The sequence below is a fragment of the Hyperoodon ampullatus genome, assembly GCF_949752795.1.
Source record: "Hyperoodon ampullatus genome assembly, chromosome: 3".
NCBI lineage: Eukaryota > Metazoa > Chordata > Mammalia > Artiodactyla > Ziphiidae > Hyperoodon > Hyperoodon ampullatus.
In genome coordinates, this window is record NC_136916.1 from 47,774,049 (window position 1) to 47,801,056 (window position 27,008).

A 27,008-nucleotide genomic window follows, 5' to 3' on the forward strand; every position below is an offset into this window, starting at 1 on the left:
CTAAAGTCTCCTGGCCTGTAGATAATAGGAGGCATTTGTAGTTGTTAAGATTATCTGGGAGTCTTTCTGAAAGTATGGGTGTGCTTTGACTTTGCAGGATGTTTTCTTTCCTTTTTAGGGTTCCTGAACCTCCCCTCTCCTTCTCTAACCACCAACTCTAGTCTTTGTTCTTTGTATATACACAAGCTGTTTTTCATCTCTATCAAATTTTTACTGAGATAAAACATTTAAGGAAATTTTGAAACACTGGGTAGGGATTGGGAACAACTGTGGTTTTTTCCTAGTAATTTGTGGGGAAAAAATGAAACATTTGCATTATATTTGTTAGCATCCTTTACAGCCTCAATTTCACTGTGTTAGAGTAACACATATCTTACATGTGTGAGCATCTGTGCTAACCATTATCTGTATCATCTTAATCTTTAATCTTCACCACACCAATCTGTAAGATAACTAATATCCTCTTCTTACAGATGAGGAAATTGAGACTCAGAAATATTAAGTAACTTGCCCAAGATTACACATACAGCCAAAGATTACAACCTAATTTAATATCAAAGACCATTTTCTTTTTCTTTTGAATGTTAAAACATGTTGTGTATCTTGGTGTACTCATAAGGTATCTTGGTTAGTATATTAAATTTAAAACAGTTTATTCTGTCAGTTATGTATTTCTTGATCAAATTTATTAATTGCTTTGTTGTTTAAGGACCTACCACCATCTTGAAAGGATGACATAGAAAAGCACAGACTTCCTAGTCAAGCAGATGGGTTTTATCTGGCCTCAGCTGCTTTTTGTTTCGTAACCGTAGAGAAATTGCTTTTAAGTTCTCTGAACGCGAAGTTTCTGTTTGTAAAAGGAGATAGTAATGCTTATCTCAAGTGTTAGTATGAGGGTATTATGTGCCTAACATGTGCCTAGTATATAATAGACACTCAGTAAATGTTCTTTCTTTATTTTTTTCTAGTTCCTACCACTAGAGCCTGCAGTTTAAAGGAATTTTAGCATTTCATGTTTACCGTTTTTTTTTTTTTTTGGCTGTGCCTCATGGCTTATGGGATTTTAGTTCCCTGACCAGGGATCAAACCCGGGCCCTCGACAGTGAGAGCGTGGAGTCCTAACCACTGGACCACCAGGGAATTCCCATACCATATTTTGTTGAAAAGCAAGGAAAAGTTTGAAAACATAAGGAAAGATAAATATTATGGTAAAAAAAAAGTATTTACTTGCATATGTAATGTATGTGCCTGGCACATAGTGAGTAGTAACTTGTAGCTGCTATTGTTGTTAAGAAAGCATTCATTTTCAGAAAAGGAACCTATAGAAGGAGGAAAAATTGATTGAATTAATTCCTGCCTGGAGTTCATACTAATTAGTTTTGTCTTCTGAACTATCAGGAGTCTATGCTTTTTTTTTCCTTTATTTTATCATTGGTTGAACATCTTTATGGTCCTCTAAAGCATTTCTCAGATGGAGGGAAGTTTCTTTGTTCTTTATTCTTTATTTCTTAACTTGATGTTATATAGTATTTCCAAACATAGATCTTTTTTTAAAAATGCCTGCAGAAAATGCAGAATCCTGAAGAAAGAAGCAAGACACTTCCAAGATTTTTATCACCAGAAGGTAAACACCTAGACAGATTTCAGAATACCTTTATATCCAAGTTGTGATCTTGTTCAGTAGCATTCGAAAACATCTTTTGAACATCATCATGCTCTGCATCAAAATGGCATGTCTTATTCTTTTTTTTTTTTTTTTAATTTATTTATTTATTTTTGGCTACGTTGGGTCTTTTGTTGCTGCGCATAGGCTTTCTCTAGTTGCAGCCAGCAGGGGCTACTCTTTGTTGCGGTGCCCAGGCTTCTCATTGCGGTGGCTTCTCTTGTTGCAGAGCACAGGCTCTAGGCGTGCAGGCTTCAGTAGTTGTGGCACACGAACTCAGAAGTTGTGGCTCGTGGGCTCTAGAGCCCAGGCTCAGTAGTTGTGGTGCACGGGTTTAGTTGCTCCATGGCATGTGGGATCTTCCCGGACCAGGGCTCGAACCTGTGTCCCCTGCATTGGCAGGCGGATTCTTAACCACTGCGCCACCAGGGAAGTCCAGCATGTCTTCTTCATTTTGAACATAACTGGTTTATAGTCCCACACATAGGCTGATGACACCATCTATTTGTTTCTTAGTCAAATATCATGCTAGTCTTTGTCCTCTGTCTTTAAGTGTGTATATATTATCCCACAAAAGCTGTAACAGTTTATCAGATAGTTGCTTTAATTTTTTTGAGAGTTTGAGAGTTAAACTCTCAAAGTATATTTTACCTCCCTAGCCATCATGAAAAAAATTTTTTCTGATTCTTCCCTCACAAGGAACTTCATTGTTTCTGAGGTAAATCAAAGCAGCTTAGACACCACCTTTTCTTGCTTTGCTGCGGACAGGTACAGAGTTCTGTAGCCTTTGAATTGGTAATTGACTGTAGTTTAGGAAATGACCTTCCTTTCTGCCAAACTTTTGTGGGATTTTATTTTGTTGGGAATGGCTTTTTTTAATTAATGTGGATCTTTTGTCTTTTTTTTTTTTTTTTTTTTTTGCGGTACGTGGGCCTCTCACTGTAGTGGCCTCTCCCGTTGCGGAGCACAGGCTCCGGACGCACAGGCTCAGCGGCCATGGCTCACGGGCCCAGCCACTCCGCGGCATATGGGATCCTCCCAGACCGGGGCACGAACCCATATCCCCTGCATCAGCAGGCGGACTCTCAACCACTGCGCCACCAGGGAGGCCCATCATTTTTAGTATTAAATTTTCTATTTTAGGGACACCCCTTGAGATAATTGGAAATATTCTGAGGTGTTTCTAAATCACAAAGACCACTAAACATGTACCATGATCTAGCATTTTCATGTACATACTAAATATAATTAGTAAGAATATTAAATAGAAAAGTCAGAATATTAAATTTTGAGGGTGGCTAAAGTGAGGATTTTTTTTTTAAATAGGAAAGGGAAGACAGATACAACTTTCTGGGGCTGATATAAATGAATAACTTGGAAAAGTACCACTTGAAAGATTAGTGGTTATCTGAACCAGTAAGAAAAAGCTCAAGGGTAGAACTATAGAGATATTGTTACCTCCAGTTTATCCACAAAAATAGTGAGATAAGCTACAAATGTATCTGTGGGAGTGTTCTGTGGAAGTTATTAGGAAACTAGGGTAACAGTGTATTTGTAGACAATTATCCGAGACCCTTAAGTAGCAAGAATGCTAGTAGATTCTAGAATAAACAGTATTTACATGCAGCACCAGCTTAAGCTAAACTTCATAAAGTGAACACTCCAGTTCCTGAACATGAGTGGGAATAGATATTTGCTTAGCTCCTTTAGCAGACAAGCCCATAGCGTGCACAACAAAACAACTAGGTACTTAAGAGTTTCTTATTTCGAACTATTAGATAAGCTGTCTGTGTTTGAAGGCTACCTCGATATAAAATATCCAAACTGACTGATTCTTTCTCTGACCTTACAGGTCATTCTAGCAGGAAAATCTTAGTACCTAAAGGGAATGGTTCTATAATCCATTCCAAACTCATATTCAGTTTGGTCATTGAATGAAAGATTTTCTTCATACATTAATAAGAAGAAATAGCCACTGTTTATGCTGACAGTAACTACTGTTCAGAACAGTGTCAGACTTGTATCAGTGTAGATAATGGGCTTTTAATCCATAGTTCTAAGATGTTCATTTTTTGTAACAAGCCAGTCCATCTTTGATCTGATTTCAAGTCCAAAAAAAAAAAAAGGAAAAGTTACCAGCGAGCAAGTCCTCTGTATCTGTTTGTACTGATGTGATGGTACAACCACAGTGATATTTGTTATTTTCTGACCTTTCTATTTCTTTTTAGAGAAGGAAGAACATGGCTGAATTTCAGAACCAGCTTTTACGATTTATTGAACTCCTCAGCTGCTATATTTTAGATCTTTGAGACTTTACAAACCAGATGTAGGATAAGCCCCAATGTGTGTGTGTGTGTAATTTGTATGGTTTTTAAAGGATATGTGGTTGAATTCTATAAATGCTTTCAGACGTTAAGCCCACTGTTTTGTCATTCAGCATCAGTAGAACCATGAAGTTTTTTTGTTTCGTTTTTTACCTAATACAATTTCTTCAAGTATAGGAAAGAAGGAATAAATTAAGAAACTCCAAAGTTTATCACTGGGGATGTTTGGGGCTCTGGATTTCATTCTAGGTTAGAGAAGGCATTTATATCCTAAGTAATTTGCTGACATGAAATTTGCCATCACCGATATTTCCTTTGTTTAACCAGTGATGATTTTAGTTTGAAAAGTCATTTAGTGTACTTGTATGATAACTAATTTCAAGGAGTGTAATGTATGCTATATAGATAAGTTCATACTTAGACTTCTAAGCAGTTTAAAAACACTACTAGTTCCAGGATAGTTCCTTATTTCTCCCGTGTTTGTATTCATTGAATAGATTTTAAACAAATTTTTTTTTTGATTGCACCGGGTCTTATTTGTGGCAGGCGGGCTCCTTAGTTATGGCTTGCAGGCTCCTTAGTGTGGCATACAAACTCTTAGTTGCAGCAGGCATGTGGGATCTAGGTCCCTGACCAGGGATCGAACCCCAGCCCCCTGCATTGGGAGTGCAGAGTCCTAACCACTGCGCCACCAGGGAAATCCGATTTTAAACAAATTTTAAAGTGTTAGCCCTTCAAAGTTTTTGTCTTTTTTATTATCTGCATTTAATTTAAGATATAACCCAATATATCTATAATATGACAACATTTTATTAATTTTCAAAAGTAATTTGGTTCTAGAAATTGTTTCTGGAAAATTTGCTAGCATCTGCTATATCTTTCTTATAACCTATATTTCTGCTCTTCCTCAGTGTGCTAGACCAGGAGTCAGCAAACTTTTTATGTAAAGGGTTCTGTTGTCAATATGCTCAGCTTTGTGGGTCAGATAGTCTCTGTCACAACTATTCAGCTCTGCTATTGGAGTGTGAAAGCAGCCATAGATGATACATAAATGAATGGGCATGACTGTGTTCCAGTAAAACTTTATTTGTAAAATCAGGTGGTAAACCAGATTTGGCCCACAACTATAATTTGCCAACCCCTGCATTAGACTTAAAGACCGTAAGTGTATGCCTAGAGTAGATACATTCTTACCTTCTTCATAAATATACTTCCCGTGAAAAACGGACCCAAAGAGAAACAAAATAAAACCCTGTTTTTTGTTTGTTTGTTTTTTAGATCCATTACGTGATATTCATTAGTCCCTTTATCATTTCCTTAAGGCCCTAGGCACACTGATAGAAACTTTCCAGGACAGTTATTTGCCTTAAAATGTACCTGACTAGGATGGTAGAAGAACCTCAATATATAAAGTGGATGCTACGAAGTCATAATTTTTCTAGGATTTAAATGTCACATTAGGTAATAACATGCAGAAGTTTATGACATCAAAAGTAAGTCCACATAGAGATATTAGAAAATGTTTGTTTGAAACAATTGGGTTTAAAGTATTTAAATAATTTGACTTTGATATAAACAATTCTATTATAATTTTTTCCTTGAACTTATATATACATGTGCCTAATCACCATCTTTTATCCTGGTCCAACTTCCTCATAGAATCCAAAGCTAAAAAGGTAGTTCCTAGCAGCTTGAGAATCAGTTCCAACCCATGTATGATTGTGAGACAGATTCTGTTGAAACACGTGACATGTCTCTCTAAACCTAAAAGCTTCATTCAAAACTTAAGAGAAGGGCTTCCCTGGTGGCGCAGTGGTTGAGAGTCCGCCTGCCGATGCAGGGGACACGGGTTCGTGCCCCGGTCCCGGAAGATCCCACATGCCGCGGAACAGCTGGGCCTGTGAGCCATGGCCGCTGAGCCTGCGCGTCCGGAGCCTGTGCTCTGCAACGGGAGATCTCTATAAATTTAAGTGAATATTTATGGTTCTTATTTAGTTTTTTTTTTTTAGTTTTATGATGGCTAGTGTTAATAAGAAATAATACTTCGTAAATAAGTAATAAAACTTTTCAAGTTTTCCAACTTGAGCTTGATAATTTTTTAAACCATAAAACTTGACATAATTGAAATTAAGTTATCAATATGTTTTTGAACATCACCGAAGATACTTATAAATTTCAAAAAACAGTAATTTGAATGAGAATTAGAAATTTATTGCTACTAGAGTGGGCTCCATTTAGTAAATTTCCACTGAGAGAAATATGAATTCATTCTGATAAAGTTAGTAAATATAAAGTGCCTATTGTGAATTAAGAATTCTTCTAGGCTTTAGATACTTAAGTAATAATAAACCATGGACCTTGTATCCTGTCTTCAAGATGCTTATAGTCAAAAGGTAAGTTTGACCTTTGGAAATAAGTTAACTTTAAAATTCTTTTCATTTGAGTGATTATTGCCCCCTGGGCACATAGTGAAGTATCCAGGAAATGCTTTTTGAATTAAATTAAGAGGATAAAAATAAATACTGTGAAGCTATTATTTTATGTTACCTGTAATGGGGAACATCATCTTTTAATGACTTCCTGCTCCAAGCGGTACTTTTCAACTTTCTCCTACTCTGGCTGTTCCAAATCATCAAAAATATGTTAACTTGCTTTTTTTGTATAAGACACTGAACTATTTGTCATATTTTTTTCCTCAATTGTGCAGTTAATTCCTAATTATACACAATAATAGGAATAAATTTGCCCCCCAAGTGGTAAATTACCAGTAATTCAGCCATAACTCTACAGTGTGCTGGGATTGACGTAGTTAACAATGTAGTGTCATGATTCTCATGTGACAGATGTGTGTAGAAAACCATAATACAGGAAACCTTTTTCTAAAGGAAAAAAAGTTATGGTTTCATTGACATAAAAGTAAAACAGTGGTTATCTTCCCATACTAAATTTCTCATAGTAAAATTGTCTTCAAGAATTTGATCATTTCTTACCACCTGCTGCTATCTTCATTATCTAAGCCACTTTTATCTCTTTCCTGAATTAAAGCAGCATCTTCCCAACTGACCTCCCAATTTTCCTTAAATCATTTTTTTAGTACAAGACAATCCCTTTAAATTTTAAGTCAGACGATATCATTCTTCTGCTCAAAATCCTCCAACAGCATCTCTTATCCCTGTAAAACCAAAGTCCTTAAAATGGCTTTCAAGACCCTTCTTATCTGTTTTCTGCTACCTCCCAGACTTCATCTTCCACTAATTTATCCCTCTAGCCTTCTGCCCTCTTTACTGCTCCTTAAAGATATCAAGCACTGTCCTGCCTCAGGGCCTTTGCATTTACTCTTCTCTCAGCCAGAGCACACCTCCCTTAGTACCCATATAGCTAGTTTCCTTATATACTTTTCTCTTTGATCACATATCACTTTATCACTGTTCCCTGACCATCCTATATAAAATGGCAACATGCCAGATATTCCCCTCTCTCCTTTCCTGCTATAATTTTCTTTAAAACACTTACTACCATCTGATGTACTATAATTTATTCTTTATCTGTCTTACCCAGGAGAATTTTGATAAAACAGGGATTTTACTTATGTTGTTTATTGCTTTATCAGCAGCTCCGAGGTGCATAATAGATGCTCAGTGAATAGTTGTTGAATAAATGAACAAACTTAAATGATTTAGCAATACAGCCATAGTTGTTCTTTCTTCCGGGATCATATTCATTTGACTCAGAGAAGGTATAAACAACATACTGAACAATCTGAAATTAACATATTCTTCAAGGGCAACTACAAGTATATTTTAACTATCTATACTGTAAGATGTTTAACATGGTTAAACTTTGTAAAAGCTTTTCAGGGAGAAAAAGAAAGCTCCACTTTTTCATCAGAAAAGTGGAAGTGTTTTCTGTGGCAAAGATCACTGGAATTCTTCCCCTTTACATAGGCATAGTTACTCTCAGTTAGATACATCACAGCTAGGAAGACCTGAATTTGGTTTTCCATGTGTGGACTCAGCATTAATAATTGTGATCCTGTATTCATATGATCTTTATTCCAATTTTAACAATAGTAACACAGTTTGAATCTTTTTAATATATCAGTCATTTCATTCTGAAATAACCAGTGTTAGAGCAACCCAGTGTTCCTCAACATCACACAGCTGGGGCTTCCCTGGTGACGCAGTGGTTAAGAATCCACCTGCCAGTGCAGAGGACACAGGTTCGAGCCCTAGTCTGGGAAGATCCCACATGGCGTAGAGCAACTAAGCCCATGCACCACAACTACTGAGCCTGTGCTCTAGAGCCACGAGCCACAACTACTGAGCCCACGCACCTCGAGCCTGTGCTCTACAACAAGAGAAGCCACTGCAATGAGAAGCCCGCACACCACAACCAAGAGTAGACCCTGCTCGCCACAACTAGAGAAAGTCTGCGTGCAGCAGTGAAGACCAATGCAGCCAAAAATAAATAAGTAAATAAATTAATTTTTTTTTTTTTTTTTTTTTTTTTTTTGTGGTACGCGGGCCTCTCACTGTTGTGGCCTCTCCCATTGCGGAGCACAGGCTCCGGGCACGCAGGCTCAGCGGCCATGGCTCACGGGCCCAGCCGCTCCGCGGTATATGGGATCCTCCCAGACCGGGGCACGAACCCGTATCCCCTGCATCGGCAGGCGGACTCTCAACCACTGCGCCACCAGGGAGGCCCAATAAATTAATTTTTTTAAAAAAAGATCATACAGCTGTAAAGGTACTGTGGTATTGCTACATGCTTTTCACCCTTTATTCTTCTATTATACCCTGTAAACTATCCAACCTACGTATTCATTACAGCCACCTTTGTTTATAATCCACATAACAATCTCTTTTATGATGTACTAAATTCTCCAGCCAAAAGGCACAAAGAAGCAAATCACAGGCCCAACTTCTTTATTACCGAACAGTGCAGGAGCCACAGCCTACTTAGTTAAGATGGGCTCTCTTAAGTTAAGGATTGTCTCCTTAACTCTTGTTGCCTGCTAAAATTATAACAAAACCATCTCTGTAGAGGCTTACATGTTTATTTGAAGAATATGGCCAAAAATCTTTATTTTCCCGGTGGTGCTGTATTAAACATGAAATGTCTGACCTGTAGATCAAACTGCACATTATTAAGAAACCAAAATTGTTACCGAGCTAATTAGATGACAGAATTAGGTAAGAGTTGTTACCTGTTGGTAAGATGTCAACCCTTTTCATTTTTTTTACCATTTTATCCTAGACACTACAGAGCTATTTAAAAAGATGTTAGTTTTAAACGAAAATATTACTAGAAATACATAACTAAACCCGTTGTAAAGATAATTCACTTGCCAGCGTATAAATGTTACTAGAATACAAGCATTTGGACTCTTAGCTTAGAATTGAGAAGTTGTAATTATGTTTTTGATTCCCTACCTGATCAACCTTTCATTTCATGTGAGGCTCTGGGCTTTTAACTGTGCCACTTGCAGATATGATTATAAAAATACAATTTAAGGTTGTGTGTGGACATTAGGTATCATCTATGCCAGTGAGTCATAACCTGGGTCTTCAAAATTAGTAATACAAAATGTAAATATTTCAGAAAACCTAACAAATTGTGTAATTTACTGAAATAAATTATCCATGCTATCAGATTTCTTTCACTAGAATTAGCTCAGCTCAGCATGGCAATGCTTCATTTTCCTTTTAATCAGAAGTTCTGAATGGGAGTGGCATGGCTTTTTTTTAACAGGGAAAAATATTCATTATAACTCAAAAGAAGTTTGGGAGACAAAAATCTTTCAAAATAGGAATTCAGTGTTTTGGGGTGGAGTAGGTAATAAAAGGTTTTACTGTTGGTGAAAAGGCTAGGAAATGTTTCGCCTAGTTTAATTCCTGAGTTTTCCAGAAATGGAAACTCAGACTCAGGGAAATGCAGTGACCTCGCCTAAGCTCTCATGCCTCCTAAGAGGCAGAGCTAAAACCTGAATCCCTGTCTCCTGACTCCTAGTCTATGCTCTTTTTCATCATATGGTATGACGCCACAGTGTCTGGAACCTGAGCAGCTTCTCTCATGTTACAGAGTACTAATGAGTGGTAGGGAGAATTATTCTACTATAAGTATTTGTGATAGGGATGCATAGAACAAGTAGCTTAACCCATTTTCTTCTTTCAGAGTTTTGTGACTGTGTTTCCCAATCTGTCTGGTAAGGAACACTTGTTGGGGTGGCATATTGCCTTTACCAGTGAAGCATACTAAGTAAGCATTACTGAAACTTTTGTTTTGTTTTGCTTTAAACTGACACTATCTCCCATCTCCTCCCCTGTTTATTATACCATCCTCATATATGTTTTCAAACTGAAGTATTACTTGGCTTTTGTTGAGAGTTGGTCACCAGAATTTAATGGTTAGAAATCATTCTCTTTTTAAGATGGGTCTTTTCATAAATTCAGGATCTGCATGATTTCTTCCAGTGAGTATAGCTAAAATGAACTCTGCTTTGTTACTTGATCATTACAAATATATGGCAGGATGATTTGGTAGATACTCAGTACTTAATTAATTAGAGGTATGAAGTATTAAAAAATTACTAACCACTAGCAAGAATTTTTACTGGAACAAAACATAGATTGGGTGCCAGAAATAACTTAATGTATAAGTTATTTAGAGTTTCCAGTTGCAGATTCTTGAAATGGCTCTGGGCTAAGTAAGATGCAGATGTTATTTCTGGTCTCTTTAAAAATAAATTTAAAATAGAGTAGAATATCATGGTACTGTTCCATTTCTCATAAATCGAAAGGATCTGGTACTTTCCAGCTCAGAAGAAAAAAATTACACAGGTCAAAGAAGAAATAAAAAACCGGGGAGCACTTTCCTTAAGGGAGAGCTAACTGGACCCAAGATCAAATTGTTTACCTTTATGGTTTAAAATAATAGCTTTGTTTGCTTCTAGTTTTTGTTTTGTTGTAACCTAATAAGTCAGTAGTGCAATACCTTGTCCCAGTCTTGAAAGCTCATCAGAAGTGCTGGTTTGTTAAAGAATTTTAAAACCTGGATACTCTCCTCAACTTTCTTTTACCCGCACACACACCATTAGTGCTGTGATTATAGAGCCATCTGCAGGAAAATTATCAAGTTGCAACATAGTTAATGATTCTCTTACTGTGTTATTTCAAGTGGTAAATGAGAAGTGACAAACTGCAATTCATATGGGGAAAGAAATGGACAGCCAAGAGATGCAGGAATTATTAGGGAGGGGAACTCCCCACTTTAATTTTTAGAGGAAAACTGCTTTGTCATAGTGAGTTCATGATCAAGAGAAACATGAAGTTTGCTTCATGTTTTATATATTCTCAGTAATGGTAGTTCTGTCTTGTTTGAAGGGGTATTTAATGATTGTCTTTTAGAAGCTTTGTATGATCTGTCAGTTCTGTTCATGTTGATGTCAGAGGGATACTATTTAGTTACCTCAGAAAGAGATTTATCTGCTTTTCTCCTCCAGGAGGTACGGCTGTTTTTACACATCCTCATTTTGGTCATACGGTTGTCAGAAGCGGAATTAAACAAGTGTTCTTTTGCCCTATAAATGTGGTTTATACAGCTGACTGTTTACATTGGCTATACAGTTAGGTGTTTTCTATTTTGTTAAGCATTAAGCATTTCTAAAACTCATGTTAGGCTTGAGATCTTTGTAAAGAGATGATAAGAAATCTGATGTTCTATGTCTGAGACAGATGATGTGATTTGTGAACTTTAGCATGAATTTTACTGAGAAGTGGGGGGGGGTTGATTGTTCCTCATTTCCAATCAATATCCAAGTAAATTGTGTACCAGTTTTCAGACCAATCTGTAATATAACTCTGATTATTGGTTTGGCTAGGATTTAGGTACTCACAACTAAGTCATAATTGGAACCATTTTTTCAAAATATCACCTGAGGAAAGATCAGAAAATCAGGTCTTTGATTTTTAATATTTTCATACAGTGGAGAGACAGTATTTGGAAGCCTTTTTTTTTTTTTTTTTTTGCAGTACGTGGGCCTCTCACTGTTGTGGCCTCTCCCGTTGCGGAGCACAGGCTCCGGACATGCAGGCTCAGCAGCCACGGCTCACAGGCCCAGCCGCTCCGCAGCATGTGGGATCTTCCCGGACTGGGGCACGAACCCGTGTCCCCTGCATCGGCAGGCGGACTCTCAACCACTGCGCCACCAGGGAAGCCCTGGAAGCCTTTTTACTGATTGATTAGTATCAGCAAGATAGATGAGAGTAATATTGTTGAGTTAGAAGATGCATTATATGATTTCAGATAAATAGCATTATTATGTTTAAATAATAGGTACTGATTGTTAGTGGATCAGTTTGAGAGGGATGCATTATTTCGCTAGAGTTTTATATTCTTGCTTTATTTTTTGCAAAAGTAAATTTTCTAAATTGTGAGAAAAATAGTATTTCTAAATATTAGAAAAAGACCAGAAGACCAACTTCCTGAACACTTAGGAGTGACTTTATTTACAAAGCAGCATATACTAGAAAAATTTGCAATATAATATTCAGATATAATACCTGGAATTTTTTGGTGTCTTACTGTGCATTTAGGAGATAGCATTCATTTACTAGTCATCTTTCTACATGCTAAATAAGGAAAAGGAGACATTGGGGAAGGGTCTTTTGCTTTTGTATCTTCCTACGTGTAGATTCTCTTATTTATTATCCTCTTAAACCTATCCTCACCCCGCACCTCCCTTGCAACCAATAACATATTAGTTATTCACTGAGTTTCATAAAGCAGGAATATATAGAGTTCATTTGTGGAATTATTCACATGTGAACTTTGTTTAGCTTTGTTTTTCACTCTGAAAATCTTATTTTCCAGGAATTGATTCACTTAGAAATAATGTTGAAACTTTTCATGAGGAATCCTATGAGTGGGTTTTAGATTTACTTTTCCAGCCAGATCTTCTGGCCTTTTGGGACACTGGAATGTTGCCTGCTTATTTTAGAAAAAGGTACAATAATATTAACCACTAACTGGCCTTAATTAATTAATTAATTCAAGATGTGTAATTCAGTTAAATTGAAATTTTCTTTTAAAAATTTTTTAGAATTTTAAGTCACTCTTGAAACATTCTTGTTTAAGATAGTTTAAAAAACAGATTTGAGAGTTACAGCAATCCAAATATCAGGGATAAAGAAGAGCTAATAAAATAAATTAAAATATTGCATGGGTAACCCCAGGAAATTTTGCATAGCTCTCCAAGGATGATCTGTTTCCCAGTCAACAGAAAAATAAGAAAGAAATAAGGGCCTGGAATTTAAACTGAAGTTGCCAGAAGGTCTCTACCTAGTAGGTTTTTTGGAAACATTTTTTCCTAAATCTTCTGGAAAGAAGTAAATTGCTTAGGCAAAACACATAATAGCTTTTTCTTATCTAGTTTAGGCCTGTGCTTGATGATTGTTGGAATGGCAATAAACATCACATCCTGAACCTACTGAAGGAAGGGAAGTATATTTTAAAATCAGTGAAATGCTGTAATCCTCAAACCAGGAATAATCAGTTTGCTAATAAAAGATGTATGGCTCCAAGTCATATTTTTTCAGGGTTCTCTGACATTTTCATTAATCATGTTGCCAGTGTGTACAGTAATGCCCATTTTGCTCTAAAAGTTGGTGAGTTTTTAGATTGTTGGACTAGGTAGCATGAATATTGAGTCAGATCACATAATCTTAGAATAACACATAAGTGATTACGTAGAATTGCGGGTGGAAACAATTCAGGATAAAAAGTGCATGACAGTTCAGAGCTCCTGTGCAGGCTGCACGTCTGTCTGAAATCAGGTTTAAAAAGTGGCCCTGCCTCCAGCTGACTCGTTTTGTCAGACTGAGTCATAGGATTAACCCTTGACATGTTCCTTCAAAAAAAAGAGGCAAAGATTAAACAACTGCATTGACTAGAGCAGCACTTGATCCATCTATATGCATTTTTTTTCCTGTAATATGATTCTGCTTAAGAAAAAAAATTGTGCTGCAGCTGTTACATAGATTAAATTAGATTTTTTAAAAAAAATATTTTTGAGGAAGAGAAAAAGGACTTTATCATAGAAGATAATTTGTAACTGTTAAAAATATGTCTACATCAACCAGTTTTACTTTCTTTTGGGTAAGGCAGACTTCAAAAAGATGTTATTTTGAGTAGCAAACTTGAAGGACATTACCATAGCATACGAGTAAAATACGGGACTATTTTATTTAAATTACCACCAGTTTTCTTGATTATTTGCTGTTTTTGAGGAATAAATTTAATGCCATATGTATGTAAACGCCCACCCACCCCCCACCTCTTCTCTCTTCCCTCACGTTTCTACATCCGCCCTCAGTTTAGGCAGTAGCGTATACCAAGTGATTGTGTTGGGTACATGGCGGGGGGGCTCCATCTTACATTTAAGCACATGTATGGATTTTCTATCTGTGTTTTTGAGAGGAGGAATGAAAAGCAGAAGCAAAAGCTTTTAATTAATTACTCAGCTCTGCTTAGAAACTATTATGTTTCAAAGTTCAGGTTTCAGGTTTAATAGCAAGTCTTATCCAGTTCCTTAATAAACTGCTTTAGAACAGTAAAAGTATTATACTGTCTGGTTTTACTCTGAACTTTTTAAACTTGGAAATTTTTTATTACTTTCAGAATACCATATCATTGCCTCTAAAATAAAGAACTGTTAATGAAATACTCAAATTTTCATTGTGCTTTAATAGCCAAGATTGCATAGCTGGATTTACATTATGCTGTTTGTTTTAACAAACATCATAGTGCTCTCTCTTTTCTGGCAAGCCCCAAAGAAACGAGCCTAACTACTGTAGGTGGATTTTTTTTTAATCAATATATAAAAGTTTTCTCAGGTTGAAGCTGAGCTTCCTACTGATTGTAGGAAGAAAATGTTGAAGTGCTTTGTGGCTGCCCTTTTCCCCCAGTCCCCTAAATTTCTATTTTAAAAGTAAGTTTTTGTGTTTTTTTCATTAAGGAAAAAAGGAAATTTTATTTTGGATGGTTGATTTTCCTTTTTTTTTTTTTTTTTTTAGCTGTTCTGTCAGAGAGAGACTATGTCTATAAAAGACTAAAATTTACTTGAATGGTTTTAAGGCATGGCATTGTTAATTGTAAGTCAACGCTTTTTACACAGTTCTCTAAGGATTGAAATGGGTCTTTGTGGTCTCTCAGGAGGGAGGAAGTTACAAGCCACTCTGCAGACTGGCATTTTAATGGTCTGCTGTACAGTGATGTTCTTTTGCAGCTGCTGCTTAGCCTTTTCTATATCTGGAGAGTGTGGGGAGGTTTTATTGTTATTCCAACACCATCAGCTTTTAAAACATTAAGAACTTAGCTGGCCTTACTGTCTTATTTGATTTTATTGTTATATTTTAATCAATATTTTTCATAAAAATGGGGGGTTTGGGGGTCCCTTATAGAATATTCCTAGAATATTCCCTTAGAGCAGTTCTGCTTCATGAAAGGTGCCTTTAAAAAAGTGATGTGTCCCTTTTTTGCAGCTTGTGAGCTGTCCTCTGATTAACAGTTTTGTGAGAACCTGCAAGGCACAGGGAGAAGAGATAGTACAAAGAGGTTTTCATGGGGGGAAATGAGAGGAGAGAAAAGTTGCTATTCTGTTTTTCTGGGTTAGAATCCACACCAAAAGACAAATTGAAATGTTTTTAAATAATGAAATATGTTTGTGTGTGAGAAACAAAGTATTTGTAAAACAATGTCTAAGACCTTTTGACTTCTAAGTATAATGCATTTTTTAAATCTATGAGATGTTTATTCCCACGCTGATTATTTTTCCTTTTTGAGAAATTTGAACATTATAACATTCATAAAAATATGAATATATCAAGTGTTAGTTAAGAACAATAATGAACTTGGAGGAAAGACTTCCAAGAAATCTTTTTTAGTTTATTAGCTGTAGTGCACATTTTGTCTGTACATACCAGCCTTTCATATTTTTATGTAAGGGAAAACAAAACTTTGTTTGTTTTTTCTTTTTAATTATTGAATTGCTTAGTACATATTCTAGAAAAGTGCAGTCCATTATAAACTTTTAATTGGTGTTATGAGTGAGGAATTTAAGGGGCTTTATAATTGAAAACCTATATTAAATATTATGTTTTAAAAACAGATGATTTATTTTCAAGATAATTTTTTGAATTGTTGGAATGAGCTTTTTCATGAAATGTGTCCCTTTCAAATTTCTTTCCATACCATTTTTATAACATAAAAAATCATGGTTTGTTCTAGCTAGTTTAGAGGTACTTACATGACAGGTCCGCTTTCTCCAGGAAGTGACTTTGTGCAAGGCTTAACTGTTTAGATCCTTCTTGTTACACATGATTCAGTGTTTCCAATTCCTGATTGCTTGATCATGTGTTTATCATAGTTAGAAGCAACTGTAGGCCATGCCAGATGGTAATGTTGCTAGAGGTGTAGCAAGCTAGGTTTCCCTGCTACAAGTGCTCTAATTTAAACTAAAAATAGGTTAGCAGATCTGTCAGTTTGTCTTTCTTTGAAAGAGACATATATACTATATATATGACAATATTAATAATTCCTTGGGATATTTGTCTCCAGGACACTGTATCACTTTTTATTATTTAGCACTTGTGACTTGTATTTTTTTAAAATTCCAGAATTTGTCTTATTGGTATCCTCCACCAGTGTGAGGACTTGATAGAGATTGAAAGAGGTTACTTACAGCACAAACCCTCCCTCTCTGCTCCGTGAGTTGGTTCAGTCCTATTTTGCATAAGTTCCTTTTGAGTAGATCATGTGTGGATGCATAGTGCTGAAGACTTAACTCTGTTTGGCTGTGTGGATGTATGTCTTGGAGAGAAGCTGTGTGCATTAGCTGCAAACATTAACATTTTCAAAATCAACATGTATTGTGCTTATCCTGTCCCTGGAATGGGCAGCAATTCTTTGATGTATTACTACAATGGAAAAACGGTAAGTCTTTTTCTTTGTTCAGATAGCTTCTAACTGGTTTGTTTAAGGGAAAGGAGGGTAGATTAATTACTTTTTACTAAAACCTGTGAGGTTTTGTTTTATCATTTTCTGTAATACGTTAAGATTGTATGTTTCTTTGTAAGTAAGGTTAGCAAAGTTGTCTTTGACACAGTTATTCAATAGTTTTTGGCTTTTATTTTTAAAATAATATAGAAAATAAACTTGAATTTGTGGGATATTTTTTTAATGCCTGATGTCTTTACTAGTAATGAGCTTGAAAGTACATTAGTTTTAATGTTTTCTTATATTGTAAACATGTAATCTACATGTAAAATACATATATAACAGAGAGAGAAAGAGGGAAGATTACTTGATGCTTTGTAGATAGAAGGGAAAGATGAAAGTCATCTTAGATATTCATAAAAATAACAAGTATGAAGCTCTGGGAATGATTAGGGAAGCAGTCAGCTAGTGAGGGCCGTATTTCCTGTTTGGAGTTTCAGGTCCGGAGCCTGACTTTACTCAGATACCATCTGTTTCCAATCAAACTAGAATTTTGACCCTGTACAGATTCATAAAATAAATCACTATTTTTCAAAGAGTGCATTTATACATTTTCCAAAGAATGTATTTCTGGTCGATTTATAGCACATGGTTAGATGTTTTAAAATAATACCTTTCTGTGTTGCTAAGTAAAACTTCTCTGTTTTTTAAATTAATTACTCAGTATTAATTACTTAGTATGTTTCTACAAAAATATCTTTAAGTCAGAGGATTTTGTGTATTCTAAAAAGAAAGTGAACTTCTCTGGAACATTCAATAGGACTTATCTTTATAAGATAGTTGATAAACATAAAAATGTTATACTAGTGAATAACAATCTTGGGTTTATGTCAGGAATTCAGTATTTTCCTCCTCAATTTTTCCAAAACAATGTATTAGCTCAGGTGTTTTATTAAATACATAAATGACTTTAGCAATTTTTTTTGGTCAGGAGTGGAGGCATTTTTAATATTAATGTTTGAAGTTATAAAAGAAATTAATCACATTTTCCTAAAATAGGTATACAGTCAGTTATGTTGGTCCCTTCCCTTTTTACCACTTGAAAATGTTTTAAAGTAGCATATGACTTTAACCAGTGTACGTGAGAACTAATGAAAGCACTTTTTCGTTCTCTGACTGCTTTGGTAAGGCCTCTTTGGACTTCGTTAGCATTTGGTTTTTAACTTTTCAGTAAGCTTTCTTACTAGATGACAATCAAGCCAAAATATCCTTAAACTCATTAAAAAGTATGTGTTCACACTAGCCATATAAACAGAGCTTTTGGAGAATGTGAGAGGTAGATTTAGATGGGTAGTGTAAGTGAAATAACTTGATCTCTATGTAATTTCCTTGGCAACTGTCTTTCAAATGTGAAATTTTTTTCTTTTATGTTCAATTCTAAGTAAAATAGTCTGTTTGAAAATGGTGTGTGTGCAAGTTTAGTAAAATTAATCATACAGGACCCCTGAAGCAGAGAGACTATAACTCAGATTGAGTTTAGATTTTATTCTTTCAAGAGCACAGATCACTCTATTACAGCATTTCTCTTTGTTCTACATTTGGGGGTGGAGGGGTGGGGGACAGCTTTGATCGTATTAAGTATTTCCAGGCTTACGGTAGATGACATGGCTGGTATGTTAGAAAAGTGTAGCCTGAAAGTTGATAGCCTGTGCTTGATATAGGTCAAAGGTGACTTTTATGTTCTTGAAAAATGCGTAAAGGATGATGTATTTTCTTAGTCCTCTGTATCATAAGCCCTTAGTCTTATATGTGTTTTACTTTTACCACATCTAGTTTATTATTATTATTCTAACTCTTCAATAAGAAAATCATATAGTATGTAATTATAATATCCAAAGATTATGGTAAATACCTCATCTTTGTATATATTGGGAAATGTCTACCCATCGATGCTTTATAGTAAAAACTAGCACTTTAAATTAATGTTGCCAGAGTCTAAGTGAAATGTATTTCCTCACTTGAGTTATGGAATTTTTGTATAATTCTCATAATGAACCGGTTAGATTTAAGCTCACTCTTTAACTCCATTTTATCAATTTATCTTAAGATGATAGGACAGATTTATATTTTGAATATTAATATTTTGATTTCATTTTTAAGATCCTTTTACGGGTATTATGAAAGAGTGAGAAATCCTGAGTGATACTGGGCTTAAAGAAAATGCTTTCCCTTTTTTTCTGGTTTTTATTTTTAAATTTTCAAGTTGATTTCCATATATTTAAGGATGCTTGGGGTAATTTAATAAATAGACTGAACAGACTCTAGGAAAAAATAGATTAATAAGAGAAGAGCCTTTTCATATTTTGTTATTTAAGATGATGTGGCCATATTGTACTGTTGGAAATATAAGAGGCTTGGGGATCTATGTGCAGAAAAGAAAAGGCAAAAATGTTAACCCTGTTTTCCCCACTATCTGAAAAGAGAAGGAGTTAATGCTTTATATCACATGTAGCTTTTGTGTAGCTGTATTATGTACTATGCTATAAGATATTAATATGTGTTTATGATAAATAGAGGACTTAAAATCACTTTGAATATTATCTATTTTTTTGAACTTTGAAAAATAGCAAGGAATAATGGATTTCTGAGATTCCTTACTTATACAGAACTTGGCCTGCACTCAGTTTTCTCATTGATATGACTCAATTGTTGTCCTTTATGCAGAAAGGTAGAAAGTCTTAGAGGTAAAGGAAGGAAAGTTTTGGGAGGAGAGGATTCCTGTTCTCTTCACCTTGGGATTCTGGAGTTTCAGCCTTCCTCTGATCTCATCAGCCTCCATTTTCTAGGCCTTGAACTGAAGATGCTACAAAGTGTTTCAGGTATAAAAATTGCAGCAAGTACAGACATGATGCTCTTTTCATTATTTCAGGGGATTATTTTAATATTATTAGAGACAACACAGAAATCCAAATTTTAAAACTCAAGCTTAGAAACACATTTTGAATATTCACCTTCTTTGTATGGAATCTGGGAAAGAAGAGACAGGAACTAACATGATCATAAGGGCTACTCTGTGTCAGGAACTACGCTGGGGACTTTATGTTTACCTCATTTAATTCTCATAACCACTCTGTCATTTAGCTGTTACTAGCCTCCTTTTATAAGTAAGGAAAAATTGGTGCTGGGAAGTTAGGTAACTTGTTTAAGCCCCACCCTGCTAGTTAAATGTTGAGGCCAGAACTGAACCCAGGTCTGTCTCCTAAGAGCAGGTTTTCTCTTTTCTATCATCCAAGGACCAGTAAACTAGTCTCCATAGCAAAGGGCCAGATTTCACTTATCCTTACTACTGGTTGTATCAAAGTACTCCGTTGGAAAGAAAATGTCATTGAGAAAAACACTAGGCCATTCTTACAAATAAATATATTTTGCATATATGATCAAACTTACAATTTTATGAATGCTAATTGATATGGTCAGTCAAGCAGCTTTTTACTAGTTTCTATTTAAGATGAAGAACTTAAAACTATCCTAGATATGTTTTTAAATGCAGGAAATTAGCAGGCCTCTTCTAATAGAACTCGTAGTAGTGAAAATTGGTATAGCCATGGTTTTGGCACCTGCCTCCCCACTTAATTTGTATTATAAGAATTAGAGCAGCAAGTAGCTAAATTTGCGTTGTAAATACTTCTAAGATTTATTTTTCAAATAAACATTTTCAGTTAATAAAAGCACAGAAACCAATATGAGAGTATATAGAGCTACATTTCTGTTCCGTTGGGGATTTACTGCTAATTAACATGAGAGAGGAAAGTATATAATTAATTAATTTGAATTTCCAGGCTGTCTATGGGCCCAGTAGGGTTAAATCTAACATTTGTATGATGAGGAAAACATGAAGTCATTTAAGAATTCTCTGAAGTTAGAATGCTAAAGACATTGGATGACAAGGAGTTTAGCTTAAATCTGCTTTGATTTTTTTTTTTGCCTTTATCAAAAATATATGAGACTATATTCTAGATATGAATCCAAGAAGGTCTTTTTTTCTTGATTCAAGTGGACACAAATACCAGGAAGTTAAGCCCTGGCCAAGAGAATATGTTGTCACGGGTCAGGTTTATTAATCTTTTAGAAGGAAATTTATGTCCCTTTCCACTAGCTCATGAACATATTGAAGAAAGGGATCAGGTGCTGTATTGTTGGATCTAAATATTTTTAAAATGTAGATAGCGAAGAAGTGACACTCATTGATTTGTTCAGTACATTATCCTAGCATACAAGTTTCAAACCCAGTCCCTTAAAAATTCCATGGTTTATCTCTCAGGAAAAAAATTTGTGCTTATTATAAAAATGATACTGGTTACAATAAAGAACTGATAAAATACGCCCAGTGATGTTAAGATTAATTAAAATGTGCTTGACTTACCTAAGAAGAAATTCTCACACTTGAAAACTATTACTCAACTATACTTTTTAGACAGCAGCAGTAGTAATGGATTTTAAGCTGCTTTGTACTAGAATTCTTTTTTCTTATCGTTGTTAGAAAGGAAATTTTACATTATTTCACCCCTAAACGTTCTCCGGAAATTCTTGGGAAAAGGTATTGGTCCTTTTATTTATGAGTATTGAAAATATGAACATATATTTATGCCTTTTACAGAAATTTCAGTTGTGTTTTTATCAGGCTAACTAATTAGATGAAAAGAATCTTTCATGGATAGCTTGTGTGTCCCTGAGTTAGTCCTACTTCAGACATTTTGCTTTATGATGCCTTTTGGTTTCAGTTCTTACAATATTTAGTACTGGAACTATATAAATATTCATCCCCCCCCCCATAGGCTTGGAATTACCATAAAAACTTGAGTAGTAAGTTGGACTTTATGGCAAAATTTACTACATTTATGTAATATTAAAATACTGAAAACATTGAGATATTTATCAAATCTGTCATTTGTTTAAATATTCTTGGATATTAGGAGATTCTTAAATTAGACTGCTATTTCATGTACTTACATTTTTAAATGTCTTTTTCTTTTGGGTTGTGCTTGTTTTAATTTTGATTAAAGAAAGAACCAGGAAAGTGGGAAGCCCTGAATTTCAGAAACTTTAAGATTTTGACATTTATGTTAAAGATATGCTTTTTATCTGAGTTTATGCATCAGGTCAGTATGCGTAGAAAACAATGGATCCAAAATGATCAGAAAAATCAATAGGGAATAGTTTTTAGGAAATTTCTTTAACTTTTAGTTAAATTTAAATTTAATTAAATTTAAATTTAGTTAAATTTCTTAAACTAAAATTTCTTTAACTTTTACTTAGTTAGCACTTTTATCTCAGTGAGTCCAATTATTTAAAGCAGAAATTTTACTTACTCTTTTTTAAGCAGCCTCTTTTTAGTAAATTCAGGTCCCACAAAATGCAGAGGTAGAAGGAAGCTGTTTATGTATATTATTGTGTGTGAAACTTGCATAGGTTGACCAGCAGCAACTAGAAAATTCTTATAATAATTACCTAGTTTTTCTTTCTTAGTTTTTGCATGTTGACCCTTAAATGTGCCTATTTTTAAAATCAGTGGCCCAGAGGTTTAATTACAGATTTTAAAGCTAGAATTTGAGTTGGGTTGGGGTTTTCTTTTTTTCCAGTGACCTGAACTGTTTTGTTTGTTTGTTAGTTGTCAGGTTTTAGATACTCAGCTAGATCTTGAAAAATTTTTATGGCTTAATACAAAATATAGTTACATAAAATGAGATAAATTAAGTGTATGCTCCTGAATATAGTATCACATTTTTATTTTAAAATTATGATGGTAGGGTAAATTAGCCAAATGATTTTGTTTTGCTTTATTATTTTGGTAAGTTGATAAAGATTATGCTGGAGATGATTTATGCTGTTAGCATAAACTTTTCACATATTGGAGGTTTAATGTTAGCATTAAAGTGTTTAATGGTATTTAACATATTGGAACTTAAAGAGAACTGCTAGTCAAACCATCTTGACAAAAGAGCTAATAGAAGCCTAAACATAGTGAAATATTGGTAATAATTTCTGTGTTAGAGCATGTTCAGAAAAATTGATAAGCTTCTCCTTCTTTCTTCTTTCCAAATTAGATAAAGGTGTTCCCAAAATGTTTAAGAGTTTTGGTTTTTGTTTCATAGCCTTTGGAGTTTATGAGACTCCTAGAATATTTCTTTCAAAATAATTTATCTAATTTTAAACTGGTGGGTAAGGAAGAGTGATCTCATCCTGTATTGTTCAATATAGTAACCAGTAGCCACAAATGACTATTTAAATTAATTAAATTAAAATTAAAAATTCAGTTTCTCACTTGTACTGTCCACATCTCAAGTGTTCAGTAGTCACATGTAACGAGTAGCTACTGTATTGTACAGACATAGATACATTACCATCTTTTCAGATATAGAACATTTCCATCATTACAGAAGCCTATTGGACAGTGCCCGTCTAAAGCATTCCTCTCATTTTCTGTGGAAGGGTATCTTAATTAAGATATATAGCGAGCTATTCTCACATACTAAAGAAAATTCCCAATTCATTTCCTCATCATTTAGAACATTTAAAGATATCAGCTACCACACAGGCTTTGGATCTATTTTTAAAAGCATAGGGAATTGCATCATGTTTTAACTCATCACTGGATGTGACAAGATAACAAGAAAAAAATATCTTTTTAGCAGAAGCTTCTACTTTTTTTCATCTTTGCTGAACAACTATCAGAAAATCGTGCCTTTCTGCCTTGCAGAGATGTTTCCAATATTAATTATAGGAAGGATGCACTGAAATCAAGAGCGCAGTGCACAGCTCCAGCCTCTAAAGCTAAACAGAGAGTGAACCTGCCCTGAATTGGGGTGATCCATATGACTAAACTGAATCACCCAAGCAGGAAAAAAAGGAATGTTTTTGCTAACTTGACTCCAATTGGCTTTATGAGCTAAAACATTCCAAGGATAATTGTGTAATCACTGTACAGAGTAATGTAAATATTCATCCCTGAAGTACTCTGTCACTCTTAAAAAGTAAGTTTGGGTTGATGGGATGAGGACAGTAGAGATATTACTGTGAATTTACTCTTTTCAAACATACTTAACAATGAAAGGGAGGCATCTGTTAGATTTTCAGTTATATTTGTTTAAGTTGGGGTAAATGTTATGGTTCTGTTCACCCAACACTCAGAATTTCTCTCTTTTCCATTCCTGAAGGAGAAAAATTAAGTACTTGAGAAAGAAGGACATTCCCACATGATACCTACTTTGAACCTGACATTCTGAAATGGAGGCTAGAATTCTAAAGAAAATGTCTAATTACCACATTTCAATAGAACATCTTAAATTACTTAATTGTACTTTTTCTGTTTCTTTTTAAAATAGTGTGACTCCTGGTAGATTTTAATCACCTTAAGCACACATATTCCTTTCTCTTAATTTTGTTTGTTGTGATACAAAATCATATTTAAGATTTAAATGTGTGATTAGATCATTAACTAGGAAAAAACTGGCATCTATGTGCAGGTGATCAGATGACATAAGCAGTCTGGTTTTAATTTGTGGCCAGTACTGATTGTAACTAAAAGAGACTTGCTCTTTTTGTGGAATTGGCTGACTATTTCCCTACATCTGGAGTTAATAAAGTCTTTGAGACCACATCAGTTGTGCTTTGCCGCAAGAACTCTTTGATCTGAAAAATCGCAACTGGCACAACTGCTGCTTCATAACATTGCATCTATGTTTTTGTAAGCTATGGTTAAGATACCAAAAGTAAAGTTTTTTGTTGTGTGTTAGAAATGCTGTTAGATGGGCCTCTTTGAGAACCATGGTTTTCAAAACATTTTTATCACGATAAAAACTTTGAACTTATGTTAGTAAATAAATGATAAGCTTACAGTAATTTAGAGTTTTTACCATTTTCATTTATAAGATCTATTCTTTAAAAGTCAATTTATCTTTTTCAAAGTCTATTTGTAGAGACTAACATTAAAAACAACTTTGCCCTAAAATGAGCCCTGTGTTCTCAATACAGCTTCAAAATTTTTACATAGGAGTAGGCAAGCAGGCAAGCCTCTTCTGCTTCATGTGTTTTATCTTGGTTTTCTTGCTTTCCATGATAGTCATCAATTAACCATTATCTGATCAGCATATTCTCCTTTATTTACAGCAATTTGTAAATCAATAAAGTCAGCAAAGGTTCTTTTATAAATCAGCAGAATTTCTTTGCTTTTGTAATTGCATACATTTAAAATTTTTTAAAGTGTAAGTTTATCTTGTATGGAATATAGTGAATTGAATAGAAATAAGGATAAAGAAATATATATTGAGAGATTATATATAAATTTTAACTGACAAGTTATGTAGATTTTTTTGTGTGAAATGACACATCAAAACTGGAGTTTTTCATAAGTATCATTGGGAGGTTTACATACTGTTTCAATCTAAAACCTAGATAGAATTAGAGAACTTTATATTGTATACTTTCAGATCAGTGATGGTATACATAGTAAATAAGCATTTGTGACAAAAACATGTTCTAATGCTGTCTTCTAAATTTTATTCTCATTTGTATTTTCTTTCTACATCTCTTTTTTGTTGTTCGTGGTTTCAACGTAGTCTGGGAAAAATCTGTATATTATAAAGGGGACAGAGGACATCTAGCTAAAGCTAAATTTTGATGCTGAAACTTGATTAAAAGAAAAAAGTACAAAATTCCTTTCCTGAAAACTTTTCCTGCCTATCAGCCTATCTAATACATTGCAAACACATTTGTGTATATCCAATTCTTTCATTCTAACTCTGTCTTTATGTCATAGCACCAAACTAGAAAAATATGTTTAATCTATATAATGCATAATCCCCTATCTAGGATCCTTCTGGGTAATTCTTAGGAATATATCTTGTCCCAAACTTCTCAGGTACCACAAGTGTGTGTTTTCCTCTCTGGGATGTAAGAAGTAGGAAACTAACCTGAATGCCAGTCCATTAAAAAGACACACCTGTGCTTGTAATAGCATGACTAGCAAGAAGACTAAAAATTGACTTTTTAACCTTTTATCTAGGGTGAACTGTATATAAGTAGGATGATGTCGGACAAAAACTATAAGAAATAGCAGTTGAGTACTAAACAGGGACAATATGTAGCAGTGTAACTGCTCTTATAAGAATTAGAAAGATGATATTATTAGCTAATACTTAGTGAGTGGTTACCATGCTAAACATTTTTGAGCCTTCTGTGCGCCTTAGCCATCTTGAGGAATCCAGGTTGTTTTTGTGTTTTTTGTTTGTTTTTTTGTTTGTTTTGGGGGGAGGTTGTTCTGTTTTGTTTTGGCTGCGCGGCTTGTGGGATCTTAGTTTCCCAACCAGGGATCAAACCTGTTCCTTCAGCATTAAGAGTGCAGAGTCCTAACCACGGGACCGCCAGGTAATTCCCTAAACATTTTGTATGTATTATCTCACCTAATCTTCCCATCAACCCCTGCCCGCCCCCCCATGCAGGTAATGTTAGCACCATCTTACAAATGAGGAAACTGAGTCTCAGAATGTTAGGTAATTTGCCAGGAATCTTTACAGTTAGTTAATGCCTCAGAGAAAGAATAAATGACAGTTTATGTAAATAAAAAATTGGCTCCCTTTTAATCTGTGTGTGCTTCCGCCACTTTTTTATTAGTGCATAGGAATGTATGCTTGATGAAAATATCAAACTGTGTGGAAAGGCATAAAGCAAACGTTTTCCTCCCCAATTATAAGTCCAGAGGTATAACCATTAAGTTCCTTACGTGTAATTCCAGAAATCTTCTGTGCTTATGCAAAAAATATGTGTATGCCTTTTTTTATGCATCCTCCCATAATTTTATTGAGCTAGTTACTTTTTTCCACGTTAAGTGAACACTTTGAATTTTTATTTTGGATTAAAATTTAATAGATGTACCCTTATCAGACTAAACAAAAGAAATATGTTTCATACACTGCTCACAATAGGACACCTTTCCATTCTTCCTGACTCCTGGCTTACTTTTACTTTAACAG

At 34.8% G+C, this 27,008-nt stretch overlaps 1 protein-coding gene across 5 annotated transcripts in view; it reads left to right on the forward strand.

Moving 5' to 3' along the window:
- The window catches only part of TCF12 (transcription factor 12), a gene marked incomplete at both ends in the record, with an annotated part of 385,872 nt that overhangs the window by 312,728 nt on the left and 46,136 nt on the right, over nt 1-27,008 (forward strand). For 2 of the 5 annotated variants that reach the window (XM_079701346.1, XM_079701347.1), the window contains one exon: nt 16,909-16,977. The exons of the other annotated variants lie outside the window; for them this stretch is intronic. In XM_079701346.1, the coding sequence (XP_079557472.1) occupies nt 16,909-16,977 (69 nt within the window). Of the gene's footprint in view, nt 1-16,908; nt 16,978-27,008 lie in introns of those variants that run through there. 5 annotated transcript variants of the gene reach the window in all.